The following is a 27390-nucleotide window of genomic DNA, read 5'->3' as shown; positions in this document are numbered from 1 at the left end:
TGATGTGAAGTATCAATGGATGCACATGACTGTGAGAATATGGAAGACTCTTTCATCAAAGAGGCCTCATCTCATCATACTCTAGAGAACTGATTATTTCATTCGTGGTAGTTTGATAGGCCCTGACTCAGTTTCCTCGTTTCCTTGCACTAAATCCTACACTTGCCGACTCCAAATTCCATAAAGATGTTTCTCTAAAACTATTCGTTACATGGGGAAATAAATGCATCGTTATTGATGTGAGTTTCATTTATTAAAGCACATATTTATGATCATTTTATTCTCCCAAGGGGAAATTTGATACCATTGTTACAATTCCTGTTAATCTAAATTAGTTGTCGTTCGACATTGATATGAACGTCAATTTATTGTCATTTTAATAGCCAAATGTATGTATAGAAATACTTGTGTGGTGTGCTTTGCCATAATGCCAACCCACAAATTGAGAAACAATTGAATAAATGTCTTGAGGTACGTATTCTACATCAAATCTTGTGACCGTGATCCTAACACAGCCCGTTCGAAATGTATGCCAGTGATATCGAGTTTTTCGCATTTAAACCCTTGACTTTCAAACATACTAAACCGAGTGAGTTGGCCAATGGATTAGGGGCGCACAGCTGTGGGCTTGCATCCGAGAGATAGTGTGTTCTAACCCCACTGTCGGCAGTCTTGAAGATGGCTTTCCGTGGTTTCTCATTTTCACACTAGGCAAATGCTGGGGCTGTACCTTAATTAAGACGATGTCCGCTTCCTTCCCACACTTAGACCTTTCCTATCCCATCGTCGCCATAAGACCTATCTGTGTCGGTGCAACGTAAAACAAAAACAGAACAAAAAGAAACGATCGTACAGGTGAATAAGTTTAAAAACCTTGGAAATAATACGACTGAATACTTCCATCTATTACAGATATAAAAGTCCGAATTTCCATAGCTAAAGAAAGCCAGCTAGAGAAATATGAAGGATCTGAGGAAGAGTCTTGTACTGTGTTATGTGTGGTGTACAGCTGTATGGGGTGCAGAAACATGGACGCTGCGGATGGAAGAACAGAGAAGAATGGGGGCATTTGAAATGTGGGTTGGGAGGAGAATAGAAGAAGTGAACTGGGCAGATAGAATAAGGACCGGGCGAGTTGGCCGTGCGCGTAGAGGCGTGCGACTGTGAGCTTGCATCCGGGAGATAGTAGGTTCGAATCCCACTATCGGCAGCCCTGAAGATGGTTTTCCGTGGTTTCCCATTTTCACACCAGGCAAATGCTGGGGCTGTACCTTAATTAAGGCCACGGCCGCTTCCTTCCAACTCCTAGGCCTTTCCTATCCCATCGTCGTCATAAGACCTATCTGTGTCGGTGCGACGTAAAGCTCATAGCAAAAAAAAAAAAAACAACCAAAAAAAAGATAGAATAACGAATGAGGAAGCGCTGAAGAGAGTGGGAGAAGAGAGAAGCGTCCTAGCTGTTATTCGAACGAGTAAGCAAAACTCGATAGGACATAATCTACGACATGATTCCTTACTACGAGTAGCGATGGAAGGGATGGTAAAAGGGAAACGATGAAGAGGACGGAGGAATAACATCTATTAGACAACATTAGAAAAGGAAAGGAAGATTGTGTAAAGGTAAGATAATGGCACAAGTCAGAGAGATATGGAGTTCATAGACATGATTCGACCTGCCGAACAATATATGATGATTTCTTCACATGGATATGACAGTATTTAGGGGTTGTATTAAGGATGTGAAGGAGAGGGTGTGTAAGCCTTTCGTACGACCCCAATTAGAGTATGGTTCAAGTATATGAGACCCACACCAGGCGTACTTCATACGAGAACTGGAAAAGATCCAAAGGAAAGCAGTACGATTTGTTCTGGGTGATTTCCGACAAAGGAGTAGTGTTACAAAAATGTTGTAAACTTTTTGTTGGGAGGACTTGGGATTAAGGAGACGAGATGCTCGACTAAGTGGTTTGTTTCGAGCTGTCAGTGGAGATTTAGCGAGGAATAACATAAGTAGACGGATAAGCTTCAGTGGAGCTTTTAAAAGTAGAAAAGATCAGAATGTGAAGATCAAGTTGGAGTTCAAGAAGATAGATTGGGGCAAATATTCATTTATAGGACGAGGAGTAAGGGATCGGAACAATTTATTAAGGGAAGACACGTTCGATGAATTTGAAAACCTTTGAGAAAGAGCTACTTAAACAGTTGATAGGGAATCTGCCACCTCAGCTCTAAATGCAGATCACTGATGATGGTGGCGGTGGTGGTGGTGGTGGTGGTGGTGGAGAATGCCATTGACACCAGGCGGTATCAAACATTCAAGTGTGTTTACAGTACATGGGGTATGTTCCCAGACAACTGATTACTTTTCTCTTGACACTAATAGGACAGTGAACTTGCTGCCGCCTGTTTACTGCGAATGTTCTTCTATACATAGCCTGTGGTGGTTCTAAAACGAGACTCTTACAAAAACAGTACTAGTGCTGAGAAAAATAAAACACTTGTACGCAATATTTAAGAGCAACTATTTATTTAACATCAATGAAAAAAAAATGAAGTGTTGTCACTTTGCACTCGTGTTCCACATGTCGGCATGCTCTGTCTGATGACGTCACGTCCCGATAACACGCTAATGGCGTCATGTTTTCATTGCTTTTGGCGATATTCTTTGTGAATGAACCGAATCCATTATCTGTCAGCAAAGTGGGCCACATGACTGAACCCTGCCAAATACGGCTAGAAGCTGGACCTCTTCCGGTGGTTTACATTCTTAGAATTTGTTGTGGATGGTGTAAATGTCTGATGAAAGTTGTTTTGTCTGCAAAGGAGCGAAAGGAGAGTGTCTCCGTCAAGATACCGGCCACCGGGATGAGTAGTTCAGGCGGTAGAACGTTAGCCTTCTGAGGTCAGGTTGTCGGGTTCGATCCTGGCTCAGTCCAGTGATATTTGTACGTCATCCTCATGTCGGTAGATTTGCTGGCTCGTTGAGAAAATTCTGAGGGATGAAATACCGGCATTTTCACGTCTCCGAAAACCGTAGAAGTAGTTAGTGAGAATTAAACCGAGTAACATTATCTCCTAAGTAGAGCATAGGGCATCAATGAACTTCCGCCACCGGACTGTGTTCTGTGCCATATCCATCCGGCTTCTCGTCATTGCTGTTCTGTAATGAGTTTATCTCGGGTGTGTAGGTTATTGACCTTCAGCACCCAAAGCCTGGTGAAGGGGCTGCCTCAGGGAGGTGAGACCCTGGGCTGCCTTCTAAGTAGCCAGGCTTACTGATTTTCTGTCGGGGTTTCTTTCCTTAGCCTTTGAAGTTCCCACTTCTAACTACAAGGCAGCAGTTCTTGTTCTATTTTCCCCGAATAGGAGGGCTGCCTCCTCCGCCAGTTCCACCGTTCCGAAGTCCCTCTTCTCCGCCTTCACTGCCGTTGAGGTCTTCAACGTAACCCTGGCAAGGGACCCTTACATGGGACTACCAGCTGGACCAAGATTTTTTAAAGAGGTGTTACTCCTCTATCACTCACCCTTTGTCCTGACTTCTGACAGGCAGAGTCTGGCTTCCCAACATTGGGCCCAGGTTGGTGGGGTTACATTATCTGGTACTATTAATAAAAATGAGATGAAGTCTATTTGTTCGTTCGTTCGTTCGTTTGTTTGTTTGTTTGTTTGTTTGTTTGTTTGTTTGTTTGTTTGTTTGTAAACTACTGGACCAACTGAGCTGAAATCTGGTAACGATATCCCGAGTGACAAGATATATTTTTGATTTTGATATATTTCACAATTTCGAACCAGTGGGGGATTTTACAGGGGTATTTCCCAAATTTGGGCTATTTTTTCCGGCCTTACATCAACTAAAATGACGTCCCATTACCTCCTAGAAATCTTAACTCGCAACCAAATATCCTAGGCATTAGTTACTTTTAGAAAAATGTCTGTGATTGCGAACCAGACACAGAGATATGGATAGTAGTGCATCGAACGAGAAACGTTAGCAGCTGAACAGTAATAAATAGTGGTTTTCCATTTTCACACCAGGCAAATGCTGGGGCTGTACCTTATTTAAGGCCACGGCCGATTCCTTCCCATTCCTAGGCCTCTCCTATCCCATCGTCGCTATAAGACTTATCTGTGTCGGTGCGACGTAAAGCAAATAGAAAAAAAAATGGAATATTTTATATTTGGGTTAAATTTCTTCCTTTCATTGAGAGAGAAATTACTTTCATCAGGTATTATTTTCTCTCGTGGTCTGGCTCCTTGCCTGCATGGTCGGTGAAGATTGTCGACATTCTTCAACATAGCGTTTGCGTCAGAAATGTCAACCGACCGTAAAACAAGGCCCACCTCTTACTCCCGTGCAGTAAAAGTAGAATAAGAAGAAAAAAAGAATTTAGGCTATACTCTGGGTGGATGTATATCAAAGGCACTTTTGAGAACACCGAACACACTTACAACTGTACAAGATCTGGTAAATTACAGGGTTGTTTTTAACCTTTGGGCGCTACTTCTTATTCACTATCTTACTAAGATTTGAAAGCAGCAATGCTATAAGGAAAATCAATAAAATTTCACTTAATTGTCAGCTTCACCGAATACTCCAATCTCAATATCAAATAGTGCATCATCCTGTGGTCCGAGTATCTTTCCTTTTTCTTGCCGTCAGTGGTTCCCTGGCTTACTGAAGGCTCAACTGGGCGCCTACGTCCACCACTCATAGTCAATGCACACAACTGAATGGTAGGACGGACAGGAGTTGGAATATCCAGTTTCTGTCCCACTTCTTGTTGTTACTCGAGTATTAATATACAGAGCTGTAAATGCAATACTACAATAAAAAATATATCACGTCCTTTTAGTTACAGAGGTACCTCAAGCTCCATTCCTGACAGCATCGACCATTTGCGGCTATAAGGTCATCAAATTTTGTACTGTATCTTAGGTGACATGGTGACAAAAATTTGAATGAAAAATTTAGCTTCTTTTCTTTAAGCAAACCAATGCAGCAATTGACCTCCGCCAACTCGCCTACACATAGCTTGTTCCTACCTTCTGGCAGTACAATCACGACTGCCGTATCTCATGATGCAATAGTTCGAGTTCCTATACTGTTCCCGATAATTAGATTGTTTTACGGTGTAATTTCAATCAAGGATTTAATTAACATAGATTTTATCTTATTTTTTAAATAAGAATTTTCACAGTGCGTTCGGCTAAGGTGTACAGAAATTGCTGGGAAAACTTCACACGAGTAAAGAGCATAATAGAGCATATCTGGATCCAGATCCATTGCAGAGCGCTGTCTCTTCTGGGAGAGATAGTTATTTGGTTTTACATTTCCTCACACAAAAAGAGACCAGTTGAAAATTGTAAGTTCCCGAGTAGAAGCACGACTGAAAAGAAGAACCACATTATCAGAGATTTCTTCGCTTTTACACTTTTCCAATAAAATGATGCACTTCTGTTCTGTTAGAACGATGAATTATAACATCGCTGCGAATTGCTTGAGACCTTCTTAACACGGTACGTAGAACTTCAGGCCATGAAGGCCCTGGGAGAGGTGGAAGGTAAAGGCTTCCATTATCCGCAACCTGGGCATTTGATGGTGTAGAGTGGTTAGCTATACACCCGGCCGCCGTTGCCCCCAGGAATTAACCTGGTACCACATTATCAGAGTAAAGAGTAAATTAAGTGCAGACCAAGAAGACTGTCTCAGAAGTGGAAGGCCAATGCTTCCACTGTGCAGAACTTCTACTCTAAGTGGTTTTATTTTCTATTTGCTTTATGTCACACCGACACAGATATGTCTTATGGCGACTATGGGATAGGAAAGGCCTAGGAATTGGAAGGAAGCGGCCGTGGCCTTAATTAAGGTACAGCCCCGGCATTTGCCTAGTGTGAAAATGGGAAACCACGGAAAACCATCTTCAGGGCTGCCGACAGTGGGATTCGAACTCGGTATCTCCCGATTACTGGATATTGGCCGCACTTAAGCGACTGCAGCTATCGAGCTCGGTTCTAAGTGGTTTAAAGAGATGCCCGGTCGCTTTCAATCCTTGAAATTTACTGGATAATCATTGGATGTTGCAGGCTGTGCCTCTAAAGTAGTGTAAATCCACATTCCACGATCATCGAACGATCAGTCGAACACTTGTTCTTCTGGATGACCAAGCTTGCCTTTTACTACCTCAGCTTGATATTCCTCGCAATGTACCAGGTTCTTTCCGTGGCTCTGTCACGGAGCACTGTAAAAGGGTGCACATCTGAAAATACAAGTGAATTAAATCCTAATTCTCGACCGTAGGAATTGTGAAAAAGTGATGAAATGTTAAACGGAAGCTGTGTCAAAACAAGGACACGAGCTTAAATGTTAAGGTTAAACATGTATAAAATCAGTTCTAAAAATTAAGCTTTATGCAGCTACTGAAGTTTGAAACATATCGGCCTTATCGAAATACCAGCATGCGAAAACTTGCCTCACAGAAGTACGTACGCTGACAGAGAACATGCAGATAGATGGTGGTGGTGGTTATTGTTTTAAGATGAAGTAAAACTAGGCAACCATCATAACATTAATCAGAGAGAAAAATTGAAGGGATCCGACACTTCAAAAAATAAACATATCGGCCACGAAGGCCGTGAAAATGAGAGACTCCCTAACCCTCGAATGCTCTGATAGCGCTGGGGTCTGAAAAAAGAAGAGTCAACTAAGTGAGGTCAGATAGGATAGATAAAAGTGAGGAGCCTGGCATGTCGATAGAAATCGTAGGTCTAATTATTGAAGAAATCAATAAATGCTGCCTTGAGAAGATTGAAGATGTGATACGGTAGTATTGTTCACAATCTTCTCGACTGGCCTCGTCTTCGGGTAAAATGTCCCTAATGTAATTACCCCAAAAAATCTTATTTGGTGCATAGCAGTCGTCAGAACACGTGGAAATGAGATACGTTTCGAACATCGTGATTATTTGTACTCAGTATAATGTTCCTGACAATCCTGAACAAACTGTCGTCTTTAAAAGAGTTTACTAAAACAGCTTTGGCAAGTCAGTCCGTCCGTTCTACTGGACCGAGTTGCTTCACTTTTGTTTTTTTCTCTCCGGAATTACCTGCCGGTGAATCTTGAGACATTGATTGGTCTCTAAATTCAGTCAACTTCGAGTAATCACAAAATCAAATCATTTAATGATCACTCCAATAATTGCAGCGACCAACACTTTCATTAATATTCTGATATATGTGATTTTCATCCTTCGCAATATCACTGTATGCAGCCAGAGAGTATATACTTCCTCTGATCATAGAAGAATACTATGCTCTGCTAGATACTCTTTGATCCTCTGAACGTCCCCACCTGAATATACTTAACAGATGGCAGAACGTTCCTAATAACTCACATGCTGCTAAGAGAAAAAGGTCTACGTATGTACTGATGGGAAAGTATCAAGTCGACTAGCCTTCTGAATGACCATTATAAAGCACAGGGACAACCAGTATTCAGCCACGACTTTTTTGCACTATCTCTGGCAGGATCGTGTGAAAATTTTAAGATCCAGATAAGGCCGAATGGCCGAAACACAGAGAATATTCTATGGAAAGAAGTGTATGAATGGGTTGCTATATTTCTAGAAAATAGATCTCAGAGAATTAGAGTAGGTGAAGCTTTATCTGATCCTGTAATAATTAAGAGGGGAGTTCCTAAGGGCAGTATTATCGGACCTTTATGATTTCTTATATATCAATGATATGTGTAAAGAAGTGGAATCAGAGATAAGGCTGTTTGCAGACGATGTTATTCTGTACAGAGTAATAAATAAGTTACAAGATTGTGAGCGGCTGCAGGGTGACCTCGATAGTCTTGTGAGATGGACGGTGGGCATTGGTATGATGATAAACGGGGTTAAAAGTCAGGTTGTGAGTTTCACAAATAGAAAAAGTCCTCTCAGTTTTAATTACTGCGTTGATGGGGTGAAAGTTCCTGTTGGGGATCGTTGTAAGTATCTAGGTGTTAATATAAGGAAAGGCCTTCATTGGGGTAATCACATAAATGGGATTGTAAATAAAGGATACAGATCTCTGCACATGGTTATGAGGGTGTTTAGGGGTTGTAGTAAGGATGTAAAGGAGAGGGCATATAAGTCTCTGGTAAGACCCCAACTAGAGTATGGTTCCAGTGTATGGGACCCTCACCTGAATTGGAAAAAATCCAAAGAAAAGCAGCTCGATTTGTTCTGGATGATTTCCGACAAAAGAGTAGCGTTACAAAAATGTTGCAAAGTTTGGGTTGGGAAGAATTGAGAGAAAGAAGAAGAGCTGCTCGACTAAGTGGTATGTTCCGAGCTGTCAGCGGAGAGATGGCGTGGAATGACATTAGTAGACGAATAAGTTTGAATGGCGTTTATAAAAGTAGGAAAGATCACAATATGAAGATAAAGTTGGAATTCAAGAGGACAAACTGGGGCAAATATTCATTTATAGGAAGGGGAGTTAGGGATTGGAATAACTTACCAAGGGAGACGTTCAATAAATTTCCAATTTCTTTGAAATCATTTAGGAAAAGGCTAGGAAAACAACAGATAGGGAATCTGCCACCTGGGCGACTGCCCTAAATGCAGATCAGTATTGATTGATTGATTGATTGATTGATTGATTGATTGATTGATTGATTGATTGATTGATTGATTGATTGATTGATTGATTGATTGATTGATTGATTGATTGATTGATTGATTGATTGATTGATATAAACTAAATGACGAATGAATCAGTTATTATTTAAACTACCGGTATTAAATGTTCATAAAACTATTGAAAAGGGCAGGCAGAACAATATGACTGGGACAGGCATATCAAGACGAGTTTTCTAGTATTTACTTAAAGTAGTTTAGGTCTATACTCAATAGAATCTTCCAACAAAGTATAACAGCTAAGTCCTTCATATCTATACTCAACAGAATGTTCCTGACAATTCTGAGCAAACTACCGTATTTATCTGGGTCGCTTAGGTCCATAAGCTGTTGAACTGCCTGCTCGTCTCTCGTCATCGCCAGCTGCCTTGTATGGCTTGTGCTAGTTATGGTTCCCTTTCATCTCAGTGAGTCATTCACACAGTCTATCATTGGAATATCGCTCCTAAAACGAATTCCAGCTCTTACAGACGGAGAGAAATGTTGCTCCCCTGCAGAGCAGGATGAAACTTCAAGTAGGCTCACCAGATGCATGCTTTAACGGGAATGTTCCGCTTTGTTCCGTGTATGGTTGAAATCGTAAACATTATGCGAAATGATCCGATTTTACAAATGATTGCATGACCACTTGTATTTTAGAATCTAGCGGCAAGTTATTTATCACGTTTACAACCAAAGAAATGAACAGTGAAATTCAAAGTTAACTACTATAGCAATTATATGGACACATTTCTACATTACTGAACTGATAAATGCATCAAAACTGTGCAATACCTTAGTTTTGGTTGCATTTATTTTTAGCATGTATTATGGACGTTATATGCGGGGTGAGTGAAACAGATCTACAGCAGATCAATTACAACTGAAGTTGCGGTGTTTTTATTAGGCAGTACTCCCTAACAAAGAGTGCACGATCGAGTGAAAAATATTAATTTGGTTATATACTGTATGTATCAACGACCTGAAGTCTAAAGATTATGTTAGATAAGAACTAGCGCAGTACCCGTCGTTGATTGAACAATCATATAGCATGTGCAAAGTAACCTAAAGATTATGTTAGATAAGAACTAGCTGCAGTACCCGTCGTTGATTGGACAATCATATAGCATGTGCAAAGTAACCTAAAGATTATGTTAGATAAGAACTAGCTGCAGTACCCGTCGTTGATTGGACAATCATACAGCATGCGCAAAGTAACCTAAAGATTATGTTAGATAAGAACTAGCTGCAGTACCCGACGTTGATTGGACAATCATACAGCATGCGCAAAGTAACCTAAAGATTATGTTAGATAAGAACTAGCTGCAGTACCCGTCGTTGATTGGACAATCATACAGCATGCGCAAAGTAACCTAAAGATTATGTTAGATAAGAACTAGCTGCAGTACCCGTCGTTGATTGGACAATCATACAGCATGCGCAAAGTAACCTAAAGATTATGTTAGATAAGAACTAGCTGCAGTACCCGTCGTTGATTGAACAATCATATAGCATGCGCAAAGTAACCTAAAGATTATGTTAGATAAGAACTAGCTGCAGTACCCGTCGTTGATTGGACAATCATATAGCATGTGCAAAGTAACCTAAAGATTATGTTAGATAAGAACTAGCTGCAGTACCCATCGTTGATTGGACAATCATATAGCATGCGCAAAGTAACCTAAAGATTATGTTAGATAAGAACTAGCTGCAGTACCCGTCGTTGATTGAACAATCATATAGCATGTGCAAAGTAACCTAAAGATTATGTTAGATAAGAACTAGCTGCAGTACCCGTCGTTGATTGAACAATCATATAGCATGCGCAAAGTAACCTAAAGATTATGTTAGATAAGAACTAGCTGCAGTACCCGTCGTTGATTGGACAATCATATAGCATGCGCAAAGTAACCTAAAGATTATGTTAGATAAGAACTAGCTGCAGTACCCGTCGTTGATTGGACAATCATATAGCATGTGCAAAGTAAACTAAAGATTATGTTAGATAAGAACTAGCTGCAGTACCCGTCGTTGATTGGACAATCATATAGCATGTGCAAAGTAACCTAACTTTCCAGCTTGCATATTGAAAATTTAACATCTCGAGGTCCTTCATTGGACGAAAAAAACAAAAAGATCTGTTACTTATTATAAAACAAAGGAAAACACAATACTAAGGGCGTGTTATGATGGGCGAGCGGTATCAATTATTACAGCTAATTATTGAAGGAAAGATAAAAGGGAAACGGTCCGTTGGTAGAGGAAGAAATGTATGACATTCAAAGATGGCACAGACAGTAGCGGCGATTTGGGGGGGGGGGGGCGATGGGGCAGTCGCTATTCCCCAGCCCCCACTTTGTAGTGAAAACATTACATTTTTGTTCCATTTTAACCGGCGAATTCTTTCCTTTATTTTCTTTAATTATTAACAACATTATTAACGGAAACACGCAGAAAATGTCGTTCGTCCTGGCTAACCGATTTGTATAGCGCCACAGCAGTATTGGAGACTTCGCATGTGCTGTGAGGAAGGGAAGCAGGGGTATTTTTTTTTTTTTGCCAAGGTCATAGTATGATTCACCCGCTTGCCGCGTGCATTCGTCAGTCTGGCAGTCTCTTTAGTGTTTGCTAGTTTCTTAGTGTGTAGTCAAATACTAAATTATTTTTAATTGTATAATCACCCCGTATTTCTATTTAATAGTAATACATGTGTAATATTGTTCCTTTGGTGAAAGTTTTACTGTATGGTACTGAATCAAAATCTCAAAGACTAATATTACCGCACTATTGGTAAACTCTCAGCCTTTATCTCTCTGTCAAAATTCGCTCAGCGAGCTTCAAAAAACTTACCATTTTGTAGACTTTTTTTCTTCCTAGTTTTTGTATGTATACACACCCCGCCCGCGCCCGCTATACCCCACAATCCCGGGTAAATTTACTGTCTGTACAATCTTTTGCCCCCCACCATACACACACACTTCTAAATCCCAATCGCTGCTACTGGGTACAGCAAAGATGTCCATCAGAAGAAGATGTTCATGTTGCATTGTCAAGATCACGTGGATCACCAACATCCGTAAGGAGATGGCGTGTTAAGAATAAGAATTGCAACATAAGAAATTATAACAAAACAAAACCAATCCCCATGGCGCAACGTCCCCGAAGGGCCATGGCCTATCAAGCGACCACTCCTCAGCCCGAAGGCCTACAGATTACGAGGTGTCGTGTGGTCGGTGCGGCGAATCCTCTCAGCCGTTATTCTTGGCTTTCTAGACTCACCGTCAGATAGCGTTTCAATTCTAATCACATAGACTGAGTGAACCTCGAACCAGTCTTAGATCTAGGTAAAAATCCTTGACCTGGCCGAGAATCGAACCGGGGGCCTGCGGATAAGAGACAGGAAAGCTACCCCTACACTGTGAAGCCGGCATTTCTAACAAAACAAAATTATGATTTAAGTACGTAACAAAAATAACAATTTGACCAATTTTATAAATTTAATCTATCAGGAGTTTTGGTTATGTGCCCTTTAGAAATGTGTCCAGGCATATAGGCCTAACCGTTCTCAGTAATGGAGCGGCACTGGAACTCTTTCTGTCACCATTCTTCGTTGGGCTATCGGTACTCTCTGGATTTTCTCTACCGATAACGTCAGGGAATAAAACCGCTGCACGGGATGCAGACACGTGCCAAATGAGTTATACCATATGAACCTCTCCACCACGTCCTGGAATCAACTTGGCTATCTTCGTTATACGCCATCCAAGTCATTTCACATTGGCATTGCCAATCAGTACAACGTCTCCCATCTTCAACTGCTGAAGTTTTTAAGAACTATTTTGTGTTAAATGGCCTAAATATTCTTAACGAAATCTTGCTCTGAAGGCCTCACGAAGGTATCCGTTGCATGGATTAACGTTATCAACATCAGGTTTTCCTACTTCCTTAATTTCTTGTATAAACATTGATGGTGTTAACGTCACTGGATCCCTGAAGTCTTCTGAAATGTATGTCAGAGAACGGGAAAGCATCAGGGACTCACAGACGCAAAGGATAGTTAGCATTTCTTCATAATTTAATGAAGATCGTCCAAGTATTATTACACCACTCCTAGCCCTGTCCTATCCCATCGTCGCCATAAGACCTGTGTGAGTCAATGGGACGTTAAAAATAATAGCCTAATAATAACAATTACATAGTGGTAATAGTATAGTTTCAGCTATCGTGTTGCAGACATTTTAATTTGACGCCATCTGTGTGCTAATTTAGTCGTTCTTTTTTATACTCTATCCATGGCAAAACAGTAAATCTATTTTGGGCGATTTGTGCTTGTATTTTATTTAATTTTGTCGGGTAAACCTTACAAGTATCACCAGAAATATTTTGCATGGCGACAGTGTACGACAGGAAGTGCCGTGTTAGATTCATTCATTTTTAACCTTAGTTTAATGTAAGAGAATGCTTCATAACCTTAACTAAGCCAAGCAAAACAAGGCAAACACATAAAAATGTAAATAAATAAATAAATAAATAAATAAATAAATAAATAAATAAAATAACTCAGTCGGGCTTGAACCTACAATCTTCGGATTAGAAAGCCTCCGTGGATCGTGTGGCAGCACGCCAGCCTCTCACCGCTGGGTATCGTGGTTCAAATCGCGGTCGCTCCATGTGAAATTTGTGCTGAACAAAGCGGAGGCGGGACAGGTTTTTATCCGGATACTCCGGTTTTCCCTGTCATTTTTCATTCCGGTTACACTCTCCATAGTCATTTCATTTTATCTGTCAGTCAATAATCATTGCCCCATAGGAGTGCGACAGCCGGCGCAATTCCTATCCTCGCCACTAGATGGGCGCCTCATTCATTCCATTCCTGACTCGGTCGACTGACTGGAGAAAGGCTGTGGATTCTCATTATTCTTCTTCGGATTGGGACGCTGACGCTCTAACACTGGTTCACAGAGGAAACTGTGTTAAATAGTACGTAAGCAAGAGCTTTTTACGTAAGCATGAAGCGATATAATCATGGCGTATGACCTGTCTTTCATGGTTGCTCAAATAATATATTTATGCCGAAAGTGAAAAAGCCATTGGTTCATATTCCACATAAAATGTCCCATTGTTACGAGTTTGCGACATGGCATACATATAGATGAGACTGTCAGAATATCGCAAGCGAGGCCACACCCTTCCGTCAACCTTGGTGTTGGTCCACGCAGAGTCTCTTAAGCAAACTGTAGCGCACCCACGTTCCTTCAGACCTCCTTTGGAGGCCGTTGGCCCTGGAGTTAGCCAAGATATGGAACATCATTTCCCTTCGAAGACTTTCCTCTGTCAACGGAGTCTTTTCTATCGCAGACATCCTTTCGTGGAGCTTTCCGAAAGTTAACATTAGAAGACTAGGATTAGAAATATACCTACAGTAGAAGAACCATCACCCGTCATTTTGACAGATATGAAACTTAAGTGTAGATTATGGTTTTGAAAATCACAAATATACCGAAATTGTACAATAATAAAATAACAATAAATAACAAAAATAATAATTGTCTAGGTTATACGGTAAAAATATGTATTTATACCATGTAATTTAATATTATTAAGATTATACAGTGTAAGAAAAACAAGTCACGAGAAATAATCGAATTACACTATTTGTTCCGCACAGCGCGGCTAAACGTTTTCTTCGCAACAGTCGACTGTAATGGATATCATAATTCATTGTTGTTACGGCTGCTATAATGAAATGTGATGGTTGATCCTACAAAGGCGTATCCTTTTTATTTAAGAACAGCAAGAATCTGGTATTTACCAAGTATTAACAGATTAATTATTTACCAATCATTTTTACGAGTGGTGTTCCTTCTAGGAAGAGTTAAATTCTTACCTTCACAAAAACAATGCAAGTTTAACACATTTTTATCTTTCGTCGCACTGACACAGATAGGTCTTATCACGACGATGGGAAAGGAAAGAGCTAGGAGTGGGAAGGACGCAGCCTTGGCCTTACTTAAGATACATCCCGAGTATTTGATGGCGTGAGAATGGGAAACCACGGGAAATCATATTCAGGGCTGCCGGCAGTCGGGTTTGAATCTACTATGTCCCGAATGCAAGCTCCTCACGGCCAACTCGTTCGGTATTTAATACTTTATGGTGACTGATAGTCTGTCATTAAGAATGATTAAAAGTTGTGAAAGTTTTGACTGTTATATGACACAACATATCGGATTCGTGCAATGCTGGCAAGATGTAGTGTTTACAGTGCGCTATGTCTTCTGGTTTGGGCTAGAATAAATTTGTTACTTTCATTGACCTGTCTCAGTCTCATCCTGGGCTTTGGCAATATGAAAGTGATCGAGATACAGTATGTGTAATGCTAGTAATATCTTTCTTTATGCAGTCAGTGCCTGTTATGAATGGTGTGAAAATATCACTCAGAGAGTCGGTTGGTGCTTGCATTTCAGTGGGCTTGGCAGACTGATATGTAATAGCAACTTCTGGCTCAGTTAGGAAAGCAACGGGAAACTACACCACTCCTCATTTCCCTAGTATACCTCTTTAGTGACGCCTAGGCTATCTATGACAGCTGTTGGCGGAACTGTGGAGGATCAAACCAGCCTTCGTGCTGAATACCCAACATACATACATACATATAAGATTCTTTTGAGTACGGTAAGAAAAGAGCTCACCTGTCCAAATTATGGGTTTAGTCTTTCTAATGTTAACGTACATGGGTACAAAATCAATAGATATTTGGAAACTCTCAAGAAATGGCTTTTATTTCTATTTAAGGTTCAATTTTTCCGCCTCTGTGGTGTAGTGGTTAGTGTGATGAATTGCCACCCCCAGAGGTCCGGGTTCGATTCCTGGCTCTGCCATGAAATTTGAAAAGTGATGCGAGGGCTGGAACGGGGTCCACTCAGCCTCGGGAGGTCAACTGAGTAGTGGTGGATTCGATTCCCACCTCAGCCATCCTGGAAGTGGTTTTCCGTGATTTCCCACTTCTACTCCAGGCAAATGTCGGTATGATACCTAACTTCAGGCCACAGCCGCTTCCTTCTCTCTTCCTTGTTTATCCCTTCCAATCTCCCCCCCCCTCCCACAAGGTCCCTGTTCAGCATAGTAGGTGAGGCCACCTGGGCGAGGTACTGGTCCTGCTCCCCAGTTGTATCCCCGGCCTAAAGTCTCACCCTTCCGGACACTGCCTATGCGGCGGTAGAGGTAGGATCCCTCGCTGAGTCCGAGGCTCGGGATAATGTGAAATGAAATGATATGGAATATCCTTCCTGACACCAATATTTTTGAGGAATTAATGAAGATGAAATTAATGAGGGTGAACGAAACTGGGTAAGGAGGTGGAAGGAACTGGCTGAATAGGAACTGTCTCCACCGGAATAATAATTGTATTTGTTATACATCCCACCAAATACTTTTACGGTTTTCGGAGACGCCGAGCTGCCGGAATTTTGTCCTGCAGGAGTTCTTTTACGTGCCGGTAAATCTACCGACACGGGGCTGGCGCATTTTAACATCTTCAAATACCAACTGACTGAGCTAGGATCGAGCCTGCCAACTGAGGCTCAGAAAGCCAGCGCCTTAACCATCTGAGCCACTAAGTCTCGCAGTCAAAATGGAAACTAATAGAAAACCATTCTCAGGGCAGCCAACGTTGGGGTTCGAACCCACTCGTGTCCCGAATCCAGAGCTTGACTCCATTACCGGAGCGCGTTAACATACGAGGCCACTCCACTCGGTAATAATAATAATAATAATAATAATAATAATAATAATAATAATAATAATAATAATAATAATAATAATAATCGTATGGTCTCAGCTACCGTGTGCAGACATTTCGATTTGACGCCATCTGGCTGTCTGCTCGTCAATTTCGACGTTCCGTTTTACTCTAGGCCTACTAGATGACAGACCGCGTAAACCGAAACTCTCTTGGGTGTCTATGGCTGAGATTTTGATGAATTTCGTCGGGTAAACACCAAATGTGCCACCAGAGATCTTTCACATGCGGACATCTTATGACATGGAGTGTCGAATAGACTTTTTTCTGCCCTTCAAAAATCCGACTACCTCTGCCGGGTTGAACACTCTACCACTGATCCACAGAGACAATAATAATAATAATAATAATAATAATAATAATAATAATAATAATAATAATAATAATAATAATAATAATAATAATCGTATGGCGTCAGCTGCCGTAATGCAGACCTTTTGATATGGGATCATGTAGGCAGTCTGCCTACCAATTTCGACTTCCCGATTGTGCTGCCATCTAGCAACGAAAGTGGATATCTGTTGAACAGTTCCTATGGCTGCCTTAGTTTAATTTTGTCCTGTGACGCTGAGTGCGCCACCACATCTTTAACATGTCAACAACAATGACACGAAGTGCCAAGATTTTTGATCGTCCTTCAAAAATCAGCTACGTCAGTCAGGATCGAACCCGCGAACCTGTGCTCAGAAAGCTCTGCCTCCTGAGCCACTCAGCCCGGCAATGGCCATAACCTCGGCAGTAAGTTGAACCGGCAGAGTTTATTCCCAGCAATTAACCTGGTTCTCATTTGTGGTGTAGGCTCAGTGCACCTCAGGGCCATGCACCTCTCCACGATTGCAAGTCTTGTTTTTAAATTTCTTGACTTCCTGAAAGTTCGAACCCACCTCCTTCCTCATGAACCGAGCACGGCTTCTTCGCCGCCTCAGCTTAACAAACTGTTTACATTTGTCACCACGCTGAAACTGACCAGAAAAGAGAAATGTTGACTGCACTGTTCACTCGAATTGGTCACGGAGAGCCAAGAACTACACACACACACATGAACGCGTGCTGGGCAGAGCGACAGGAAACTCACCGCAAAAGGAATAAAGTGGGTGCCTGTGGCCTTAACCTTTCTAGAGCAGCTTCTCTGGAATTAGCAGCTTCCTGTTTGTTGTTATGAGAGTATTCGAACACAGGACTACAAATATAGAGATGATGATATTATGCCACCAATCAACTCCTATTTTTTGTATTGGTGACTGAATATTATGGCTGCCGGGATGGGTGGAGTCCCTGCTGCCACGAAACAAGAGAAGCATTTGAAGTGTTTAGAGTGTCTTTTTATGTTCTACACAAATCATATAAATTAGTGTTACTCAGATCGTAGGCGGTCTAGGACGAGGCCTAGTGTCCTGGGGCTGATATCTTTGGGTATACACCCAACACTTCATGTGTGAAAGCTCTCGTCGACTGTTCGCAGCGTTGTGGGATCAAATCCCGGCTCAGACGATTGATGGCAGTAGATTTACTGATATTTTAAACAAGCCCTTCCAGTGCAATATTCCGATACTTCGGCATTAATACTAGAGTAGCATTTAAACGAACTCTGATAAATACATAACTAATCACCATCCCCCTTTACCCCTTATCCCGAGGCATTTATGGCACTTCTCCACCTTCCTCTCTCCTTCCACCATTCCTCTTCCATATCTTTGCTCCAGTTCCTCTTGCACTCCTCTTTATTGAACCGATCCATCTTATTCTAAGTCTCCCTCTCGGTCTCTTTCCCTCGAATTTCATCTCCGTCATTTGTTTTGGTATTCGTTTCTCCTTCATCCTCTTTACATGTCCAAACCATCTTAGTTTATCCCTATGAGTTCTCTCATTGAGGTTTTCTATTCCGACTTCCTTTCTACCAGTTTCGTTTTATACTCTGTCTTTTCCTTGTATTTCACATCATACTTCTTAGGTATTTCATTTCGCTGATTTGAATTCTACTCTCCTCCCTACTTGTCATTGTTCCAGGTTTGAATCGCATTAGTCAATTTGGATGCTTAAAACATTTTGTACGTGATCTCTTTACACTTCCATGGCACTTTCTTATATCAGACAAGGTTTCTTACACTCCCCTGTTGCACCCTGTTGCTAATCTCTATATCCAGCCTTGTATGCATTAATTCACTCCCTAGGTATGTGAAAGTGTCTACTAATGTTCACATTGTCTTTTCCTTGTATTTCTTCTCTTGATATCACACTGGTCTTGCTTTCCTTTACGCTGATTTTCATACTGTATTTTTAAAATAATATTGTTATTGGCTTTTTCGTGCCACTAGCTACCTTTTATGGTTTTCGGAGACACCGAGATGCCGGAATTTAGTCCCGCAGGAGTTATTTTGCATGCCTGTAAATCTGCCGACACGAGGCTGACGTATTTGAGCACCCTCAAATACCACCGGACTGAGCGAGGATCGAACCTGCCATGTTAGGGTCAGAAGGCCAGTGCCTCAACCGCCTGAGCCACTCAGCCCCGCATACCAAATTTTTAATTTTTTTCTTTTTGTGCATAAAGTTGTTTTTGTAATTCTTTGCTGTTCGTTCCCAGACCACAATATCGTCTGCAAAATAGTAATAACTTCATCTCCCTGTTCCCATTTACAATTTCGTCCATAACTGTCAGAAACAAAAGAGGTGACCGCGCACTCCCCTGTATTAGTCAATTTTCATTTCTAAACCATTCCGCGTTTCCAACTGCAGTCTGTACACTGCTGACGCAGTTGTACATTGCTTGCACCATTTCTAGAGTTTGTGCACCCAGTCACTTGTTGACCATGGTTTCCCACACCTTCTCCCTCAGAACGCTATCGTATGTCTTTGTTAGATCCATGAATGTGAGTATAGCACTTGAAAATAAAACAAAACGTAAAAAATTAATAAACACACACCACAAGACATGAAAATGTCGCACATACCTAGAATATTTTAAAACAGTTTTCATGGTAACATCGTGAGTAGTAAACGTCTCATGAAAACCTACAACCTGTTTTCCAGTCTTTGACCAGGTCAGGGATGTAATGAATGAATCATATATGGGCTGTTATTACGATGGGGCCGCCAATCCCAAAGTGATTTACATTAATGAGTGATAGATGCTATGAAATGAGAATGGAGAGTGTTGCTGGAATGAAAGATGACAGGGAAAACCGGAGTACCCGGAGAAAAACCTGTCCCGCCTCCGCTTTGTCCAGCACAAATCTCACATGGAGTGACTAGGATTTGAACCACAGTATCCAGCGGTGAGAGGCCGACGCGCTGCCGTCTGAGCCACGGAGGCTCGAACGTCTCATATCACTCTGAAACGAAGGAAGCATGTGAATTAAAATATATAATATTGTATTATCTGACTTCACTCAGGAACTTTCACTTATCCCAAGTTTCAACTACCAAGGAATTATTACATAACATAGCCCGAAAGGCTCAAGGCAAAAATGTATATGACTGTCGTTCGTCCTGCCAGCCTCGCGGTCTAGGAGTAGCATGGCTGCCTTTCGCTTGTAGACCCTGGGTTCGATTCCCGGCCAGCTCAGGGATATTTATCTGGACCTGACGGTTGTTTCGAGGTCCACTCGCCCTACGTCTGATGGTGAGATGGCGACCCCGGTCTAGTAAAACATTAACGGCCGAGGGGATTCGCCGTATTGACCATGCGTCACCTCGTAACCTGCAGGCCTTCGGAATGAGCAGTAGTCGCTTGGTAGGCCAAGGTCCATGAGGGCTGTAGCGCCATTGGGGTTTGTTTGTCGTTCGTCCCGACGCCCTCTATGAGACTGAGTGCTGACCGGCAACATCAAGGCACGAACGCGCACACCAGGTACGAAAATGTTGCAAACTTTGGGCTGGGAAGGCTTGGGAGAAAGGAGACGAGCTGCTCGACTAAGTGGAATGTTCTGAGTTGTCACGGGAGAGATGGCGTCGAATGATATTAGTAGACGAATACACTTGAGTGGAGCCTTTAAAAATAGGAAAGGTCATATACGAAGATAAACTTGAAATTTAAGAGGACAAATTGGTATAAATATTCCTTTACAGGACGATGAATTAGGGAATTAAATCATTTATCAAGGCAAATATTCGATCAATTTCCAAATTCCTTGAAATAATTTAAGATATGACTAGCGGTAGGTAAACAATTGATAGGGAATCTACCACCTGGTTGTCCAACCCTTGTCCCGTGGTCGGGTATGAAGTGAGATGAATCTTCGTAGCGAGTTTTCATGACTGGATGCCCTTCCTGACGTCAACCTCATCAGAGGAGTTAATAATATGAAATGAATGACATGATATATGATAGTAGGAAGGGAGAGGGTGAAATGCAGAGACGGCACATAGCCTACTCGTATTTGTATAGCACCAAGAGGTTTGCTCAAGGCATAACGTCTCCATCCGACAGACGAATCACCATCAACGGCGTCATGTACCCTCACACAGTTTTTTCGACCAACGGGACTCGAACCAGCTAACCACGGTGTCGTAGCATATAGACTCGACACCTTAGCCACCAGATGAGCTAGACATGTAATATTATATAAAGCCTTATTTTTTCACACTCTCAAGTTATAATCTACTCAACAATGATTTTTCTTCTGTTATTCTTCTTCTCCTCCTGTACCTTTTCCTAATTATTGGGGTCGATAATTTGCGTGGATATGGCCCAGTTTTACGTCTTCCTGACGCCAACCTTATGGGGAAGATTATATTAATTATTGCGTGTTTCTCTGGTGGCTGCAAGTGTGATTTGTTGTCTGTAGACGAAGATGAACACAAATGTAGCAATTAACTCTACGTATTGAAAATCCTCAGCCCAGCCTAGAATCGAATCCGGGACCCTATGAACCGAAGGCTAGTACGCTGCTCATTCAGCCAAGAAGCCGTGCCTTCCTAGATTGAATGAATAGCCTATTGTTTTCAGAATTCGTAGCTGATATGCGCATGCTTTGCAGTATATTTCAAATGTCTCTTCAGTCTTGCTGCTGTTGAACAGAGGCTTATACAGTAGTACAAACGTTTTGGTTGATTTCTGATTATTGTTACAAATTTGTATTCCATTTTAAAACTTAATAATGTGCCGTATTTGCTGTATGCCTACCTGTTTAATTGTTGTTTCTTGTGTTTGTGTGTCCAGGCCTGTAAGGGATGCACAGCAGCCTACAAATGCGACTGTTCCGGGATACGCGGTACCCAAGGAGAACGAGGAATACCTGGCATGCCAGGCCCCGAAGGCCCGCACGGTGACATAGGACCTGACGGACCACCTGGTTCTTACAGCGAGAAGGGAGCGAGCGGCGACTTCGGTGGCTACGGCGAGAAGGGCTACCGGGTAAGTACTCCAAACTCTGTGTTTATGTGACCACCTAGCCATTCTCACATTGAAATAGCACCACTGAGCGACATACTATAATAACCTAATTGGAAACAAAGGAACTTCTCTTTCAGTCACATAGAAGTGTAGGCCTAGAGTTTGTATCTCACATGACAATCGAATGAACAATTAACATTCAAAAATAGTCTTCACTTTCCTTTTGTTTAAAATGTACTCTTTAAAATTGTCTATCCTCTGTTAACCACAGATACCATTTCGTGAAGATCCCGAAGAAGAAAGTAGCTCTTATTAGTAGTCTACCTCACATTAGAAGCGAGAGACACAATGTCAAATGTCCCCCTCACCAATTTTCAAAAGATTTATGCCGGTCGGTAGTTTTCTACTTCTATAGAGTTGATATTTTTTTTATTACGTATTTATCCCTTTACAAGGGTCCTCCATTTATCTTAGAAGTAATCCTAAGGAAATACAAACTCAGGTTTTGATCTGGCGATTTCTTCGTTTAAAGTTCACCGCTTTTTCATTAAACCCACCAAGTTCTTTAGACTTGTTTTCATACGTTGTTCATTAGTTTAGTACTTCATTATTCCAGAAAAGAACTGAATATACTAGTACAAGATTTTAAGAATACTGATAAGATTTATAGTATTATCTTTTACGTAAACAGTATGCAATGAACAATTTTCGTGTAGTGAAATTAGTAAATATCTTCTGAAAATGTATTAAACAAGATATAACACCATAATAAATTATTATCTTCACCTAACAACCAAGCTAGGTGATCAACTAAACACTTTATATACACTTCGTACACAAGAAGGAGATCAGTAATTCATTTCAAAATAACTGCTTATTTGCTTGAACTATTTTGCTCGAAGAATTTTTCTGAATCAAATCGATGATTTTTCATATATAAACTTAAGCGTCCTTCGTGTATCACTCTCTCCCAGATTCTTTTAAAATATGTAAACTAAGTTAATGCTCTAGTCTTTTTTTTTTTTGCTAGTTGCTTTACGTCGCACCGATGTGCTCTAGTCTGTTTACTTGACTAACGACGAAGTTTCTGTAAAAGTACAAAGTCGGTGAAATATTTTCGAAGTTTAGTGCAGTGTATTTTCCGCAAAAATTCGACAAGTCTTTTGAAATACTACGAATCATTATGTATTTTATCTTTATAAAAATTATTTACATTATCTAACTCTAACTAGTTTACTATAACTTACAAAATATTATTCATTCATTTATGCAATTTTAAATCGACCTTTTCTTCTTGTTAAGGAGATATCTCGTAAGTTTAAAACCGAATGCGGTTGTATAAGTAAAATGACCAACGTAATGTTTGCCCTTGAGTAGCAAGAAGCAAGTTCACAAAATGGTGTACAGTGCATGCAAGTTAATGTTTCCTCTTGTCATGATATTTACATCACAATCCACCATCAGACATTCTTGCTGCTTACTTGCAATGAGAGAGAATGGCTCAGGTGTCGCATGTTGTCAATAAATAACCAGGCTCGCATATGCCTTGTATCATTTAGTTATTATCCTTATCTTGTGTAGTTTACTGAAAATTGTCATAATTTCAATAAATAACGAAACAAGACATTTCACTGCGTAAATGAAGAATAAATTGTTGTATATAAGGAAAATTTCACTGCGTAAACGAAGAATAAATTGTTGTATATAAGGAAAATTTTTACGGTTACGTCGGACTTACGGAATCTAGGAATAAAGTTTGAAACGGTGAGGATTATTTAACAGATCTGTCGCCGGTTGTGTTTATAGAGCTGCAGCTTCAGGCACAGGAAGGCGTTCTAATTTGACAGTGTCAGTATCCGGGCCTGGTTGTTTGTTTATTGTATGCCAAATAGCATTGTTTATATGTATTTATAACTTCTCGGTAGCATGTCTGCAGCACAGAAATATATCCCTCTATAATGCTATTTTTTCACTCTTGCTGTGAAGGATCTTTGTGTATCCCAATGTATATTTAGATAGCTGTGTCTTAAGCCGTTGGAGGATTCTGTAGATGGATAACTGTTCACACCTTGGCGGATGCAACAACTGGCATTAGCAGATGGACTAGAAGACGATTAGCCCAGCCTCGTGAGGACAATATTGGTAAGTTCGCAGAAATGTATGTATTTATTTACCTGGGATACTCCCCCAGTTACAATAGGGGCGACAGACTAATTTCTACTACATTATATTTAAAGAAATATTAGAAGTAATAATATTAATAATAAGGTCTATGATGATAAAAACAACAAATAACCATCCTAACACTTACGAGCACGTTTTTAAATAACATAATTACCAGACAAATACCAGTAAAACAAGAAGAATGCAAATAAACTAAAGCAATAATGTTTATATATGAACTTTACATGATATCAGTGTCTCTGAACATATCTAACGTTCTATATCAGTCATGCTCAGTCTTTATAAGTAGTGCATCTGTTCCAGTAATCAAGATTAATAAGTGTGGGTACATGCGCTCCCGTTACCTACAGAACTCAAACTACTCCGCACTCACACAGTCCACTACTTTCAAAAAAATATTTTCAGTTCTTAAATGATATAATGTAAACGTTCAAATTAATTGGTTTCTCTAAGTCTTTGACGTATATTTTTAACTAAAGTTCAAGGTACGAGCATTGGTGCGTGAAAAGTATTACCGGCTTTTAAATAGAGACACAAACAGTATTATTCAAGTAACTCAGCCTACTAGTTCGGCTGAGTGGCCTAGAGGGTTAAGGCGCTGCCCTTCTGACCCCAACTTGGCAGATCCGATCCTGGCTCAGTCCGGTGGTATTTGAAGGTGCTTAAATACGTCAGCCTCGTGTCGGTAGATTTACTGGCACGTAAAATAACTCCTACGGGACTAAATTCCAGCACCTCGGCGTCTCCGAAAACCGTAAAAACGTAGTTAGTGGGACGTAAAAACAAACAACATTATTATGATTATTACTAACTTTCTAAAGGCTACATGTGAATTAACCTGGCCTTCTTTTACACCCAACCACTTTCATAGACTACTTACAGGAAGTTGTTTACAACTATAATGAGTATGGGTATATACCTATATACCTATATACCTATTTTCAGCCATTCGACCGGGTCAGGAATGGAATGAATGAAGCCCCCATCTAGCTGCGAGGATAGGAATTATGCCGGCTGCCGAATCCTGTCGCACTCCTCTGGGGTAATGATTAATGACTTGGCAGATGAAATGATATTGGAGTGTGATGCTGAAATGAAAGATGGCAGGGAAAACCGAAATGCCCGGAGAAAAGCCTGTCCTGCCTCCACTTTGTCCAGCACAAATCTCACATGGAGTGACCGGGATTTGAACCACGGAACCCAACAGTGAAATGATATATATAAACTCGAATATTAGTGAATTACATACTGTATATCGGCATTGCGCTTACAAAAACCGCTATGTGAAATATTTTAGCTTAGAACGTTGGCCTGTAAGGTTCTGTCATCTTAAGGTTCAACATTGCGGGAATATTTTCAAGGAATTTTCGCTCTTCATATTATATGTGCTGCGTGTCAGTATTTCCCCAAAAATATTATCACATAGAGGTTTTCGCAGTCCCAGCAATATGTATGCTCAGTCGAAACACATTATTGTGACCCCTGTGACCAGCTGGACGTGCTGACAGTGCTGATAGGTCTGCATGAGTACCTGGAGCCATGCTGTCTACAGTGCGTGGCGGAGGAGATAGATGACGAACACGACGATCGAGGTGGCCCCACATATGTTCAATAGGATTGAGATCGGGGCTGTTCGGGAGGCAAGAGAGAACTTTGAAGGTGCTCTTTCAGGCACGTGCGGACACTTCTATCCGTGTGACAAGGCGCGCAACCCATCACCAATCACGCCAGTCAGCAGTGGTCCAGTCGCCATACTGTTGAGCAAATTCACGTCGTTTTCGTCGGTGCACTGTGTTAGCATGGGTGCGGTCACTCTCCGTCTACTCCGGAACCACATTCGCAGAAGGATTCACTGAGTTGTTGTGGTAGAAACGAATCTGGATGCCTCCTCGGTTATCAGGACGGTGATCTGTTGTACGGTACTGTAGCCTGTCCGTTGGCCTTCATGCACCGTCGTAGTGGATATTCACGTCGGACGTAAATAGCGAAGGTTATTTCCAGCAACGGTGTCATTCGTCCACTCACGATGTCCCTTTATCACAGAGGAACGTGAACAGCTGACAAACGTCGCTGTTTGCGAAATGAGCCTGGCTGAGTGGCTCTGGCTGGCCTTCTGACCCCAACTTGGCAGGTTCGATCCTGGCTCAGTCTGGTGGTACTTGAAGATGGTCAAATACGTCAACCTCGTGTCGGTAAATTTACTAGCACGTAAATGAACTTCTGTGGGACAAAATTCCGGCACCTCGGCGTCTTTGAAAACCGTAAAATAGTAATTACTGGGACGTAAAAACTATAGCATTATTATTATTATGTTTGCGAAATGCTTCCCTCCTTGGCCAAAGCCTTTTTGCAACCCGGATAAATCGCGCCCCTTATCCATGAAAGCAGGAAGTGCGTATTGGTCGCATTATGTCATCATCATCATCTGTTTACCCTCCAGGTTCGGTTTTTCCCTCGGACTCAGAGACGGATCCCGCCTCTACCGCCTCAAGAGCAGTGTCCTGGAGCTTCAGACTCTTCGTCGGGGCATACAGCTGGGGAGTATGACCAGTACCTCGCCCAGGCGGCCTCACCTGCTATGCTGAACAGGGGGCTTGTGGAGGGATGGGAAGATTGGAAGGGACAGGCAAGGAAGAGGGAAGGAAGCGGCCGTGGCCTTAAGTTAGGTACCATCCCGGCATTCGCCTGGAGGAGAAGTGGGAAACCACGGAAAACCACTTCCAGGATGGCTGAGGTGGGAATCGAACCCACCTCTACTCAGTTGACTTCCCGAGGCTGAGTGGACCCCGTTCCAGCCCTCGTACCAGTTTTCAAATTTCGGGGCAGAGCCGGGAATCGAACCCGGGCCTGCGGGGGTGGCAGCTAATCACGCTAACCACTGCACCACAGAGGCGGACGGTCGTATTATGTACCCGCTTCAAAGACCAACGCCATGGGCGATACGTCATGGGCTACGCGCGGATGTCACTTCTAGCATTTGGTCATACTGTAAGTATGATTCTACTGTGTATACTGTACAACAAGGCATGAATATTGTACTTTAGCTGCTAAATGTCGTAATGTGTTTGAAAGATCGTAAACAGTTTCAAACCGAGCTCGATAGCTGCAGTCGCTTAATTGCGGCCAGTATCCAGTAATCGGGACATAGTGGGTTCGAGCCCCACTGTCGGCAGCCCTGAATATAGCTTTCCGTGGTTTCCCATTTTCACAACAAGCAAATGCCGGGGATGTACCTTAATTAAGGCCACGGCCGTTTCCTTCCAATTCCTAGGCCTTTCCTATCCCATCGTCGCCGTAAGACATATCGTGTCGGTGCGATGTAAAGCAATAGCAAAAAAAAGTTTCAAAATAGGCAATTACTAACTAATAATAATAATAATAATAATAATAATAATAATAATAATAATATC

The 27390-nt window shown here is 41.5% G+C and overlaps 1 protein-coding gene across 1 annotated transcript in view; it reads left to right on the top strand.

Annotated features, from left to right (window-relative positions):
* Nucleotides 1-27390, top strand: part of LOC136877597 (collagen alpha-5(IV) chain) — a 570940-nt gene that overhangs the window by 299813 nt on the left and 243737 nt on the right. The window contains exon 2 of the mRNA XM_067151761.2: nt 21623-21817. Coding sequence (XP_067007862.2) covers nt 21623-21817 — 195 coding nt within the window. The remainder of the gene's footprint in view (nt 1-21622; nt 21818-27390) is intronic.

Source organism: Anabrus simplex, chromosome 7 (genome assembly GCF_040414725.1).
Source record: "Anabrus simplex isolate iqAnaSimp1 chromosome 7, ASM4041472v1, whole genome shotgun sequence".
NCBI classification, from domain to species: Eukaryota; Metazoa; Arthropoda; class Insecta; order Orthoptera; family Tettigoniidae; genus Anabrus; species Anabrus simplex.
This window is presented reverse-complemented; position numbering and strand designations above follow the sequence as displayed.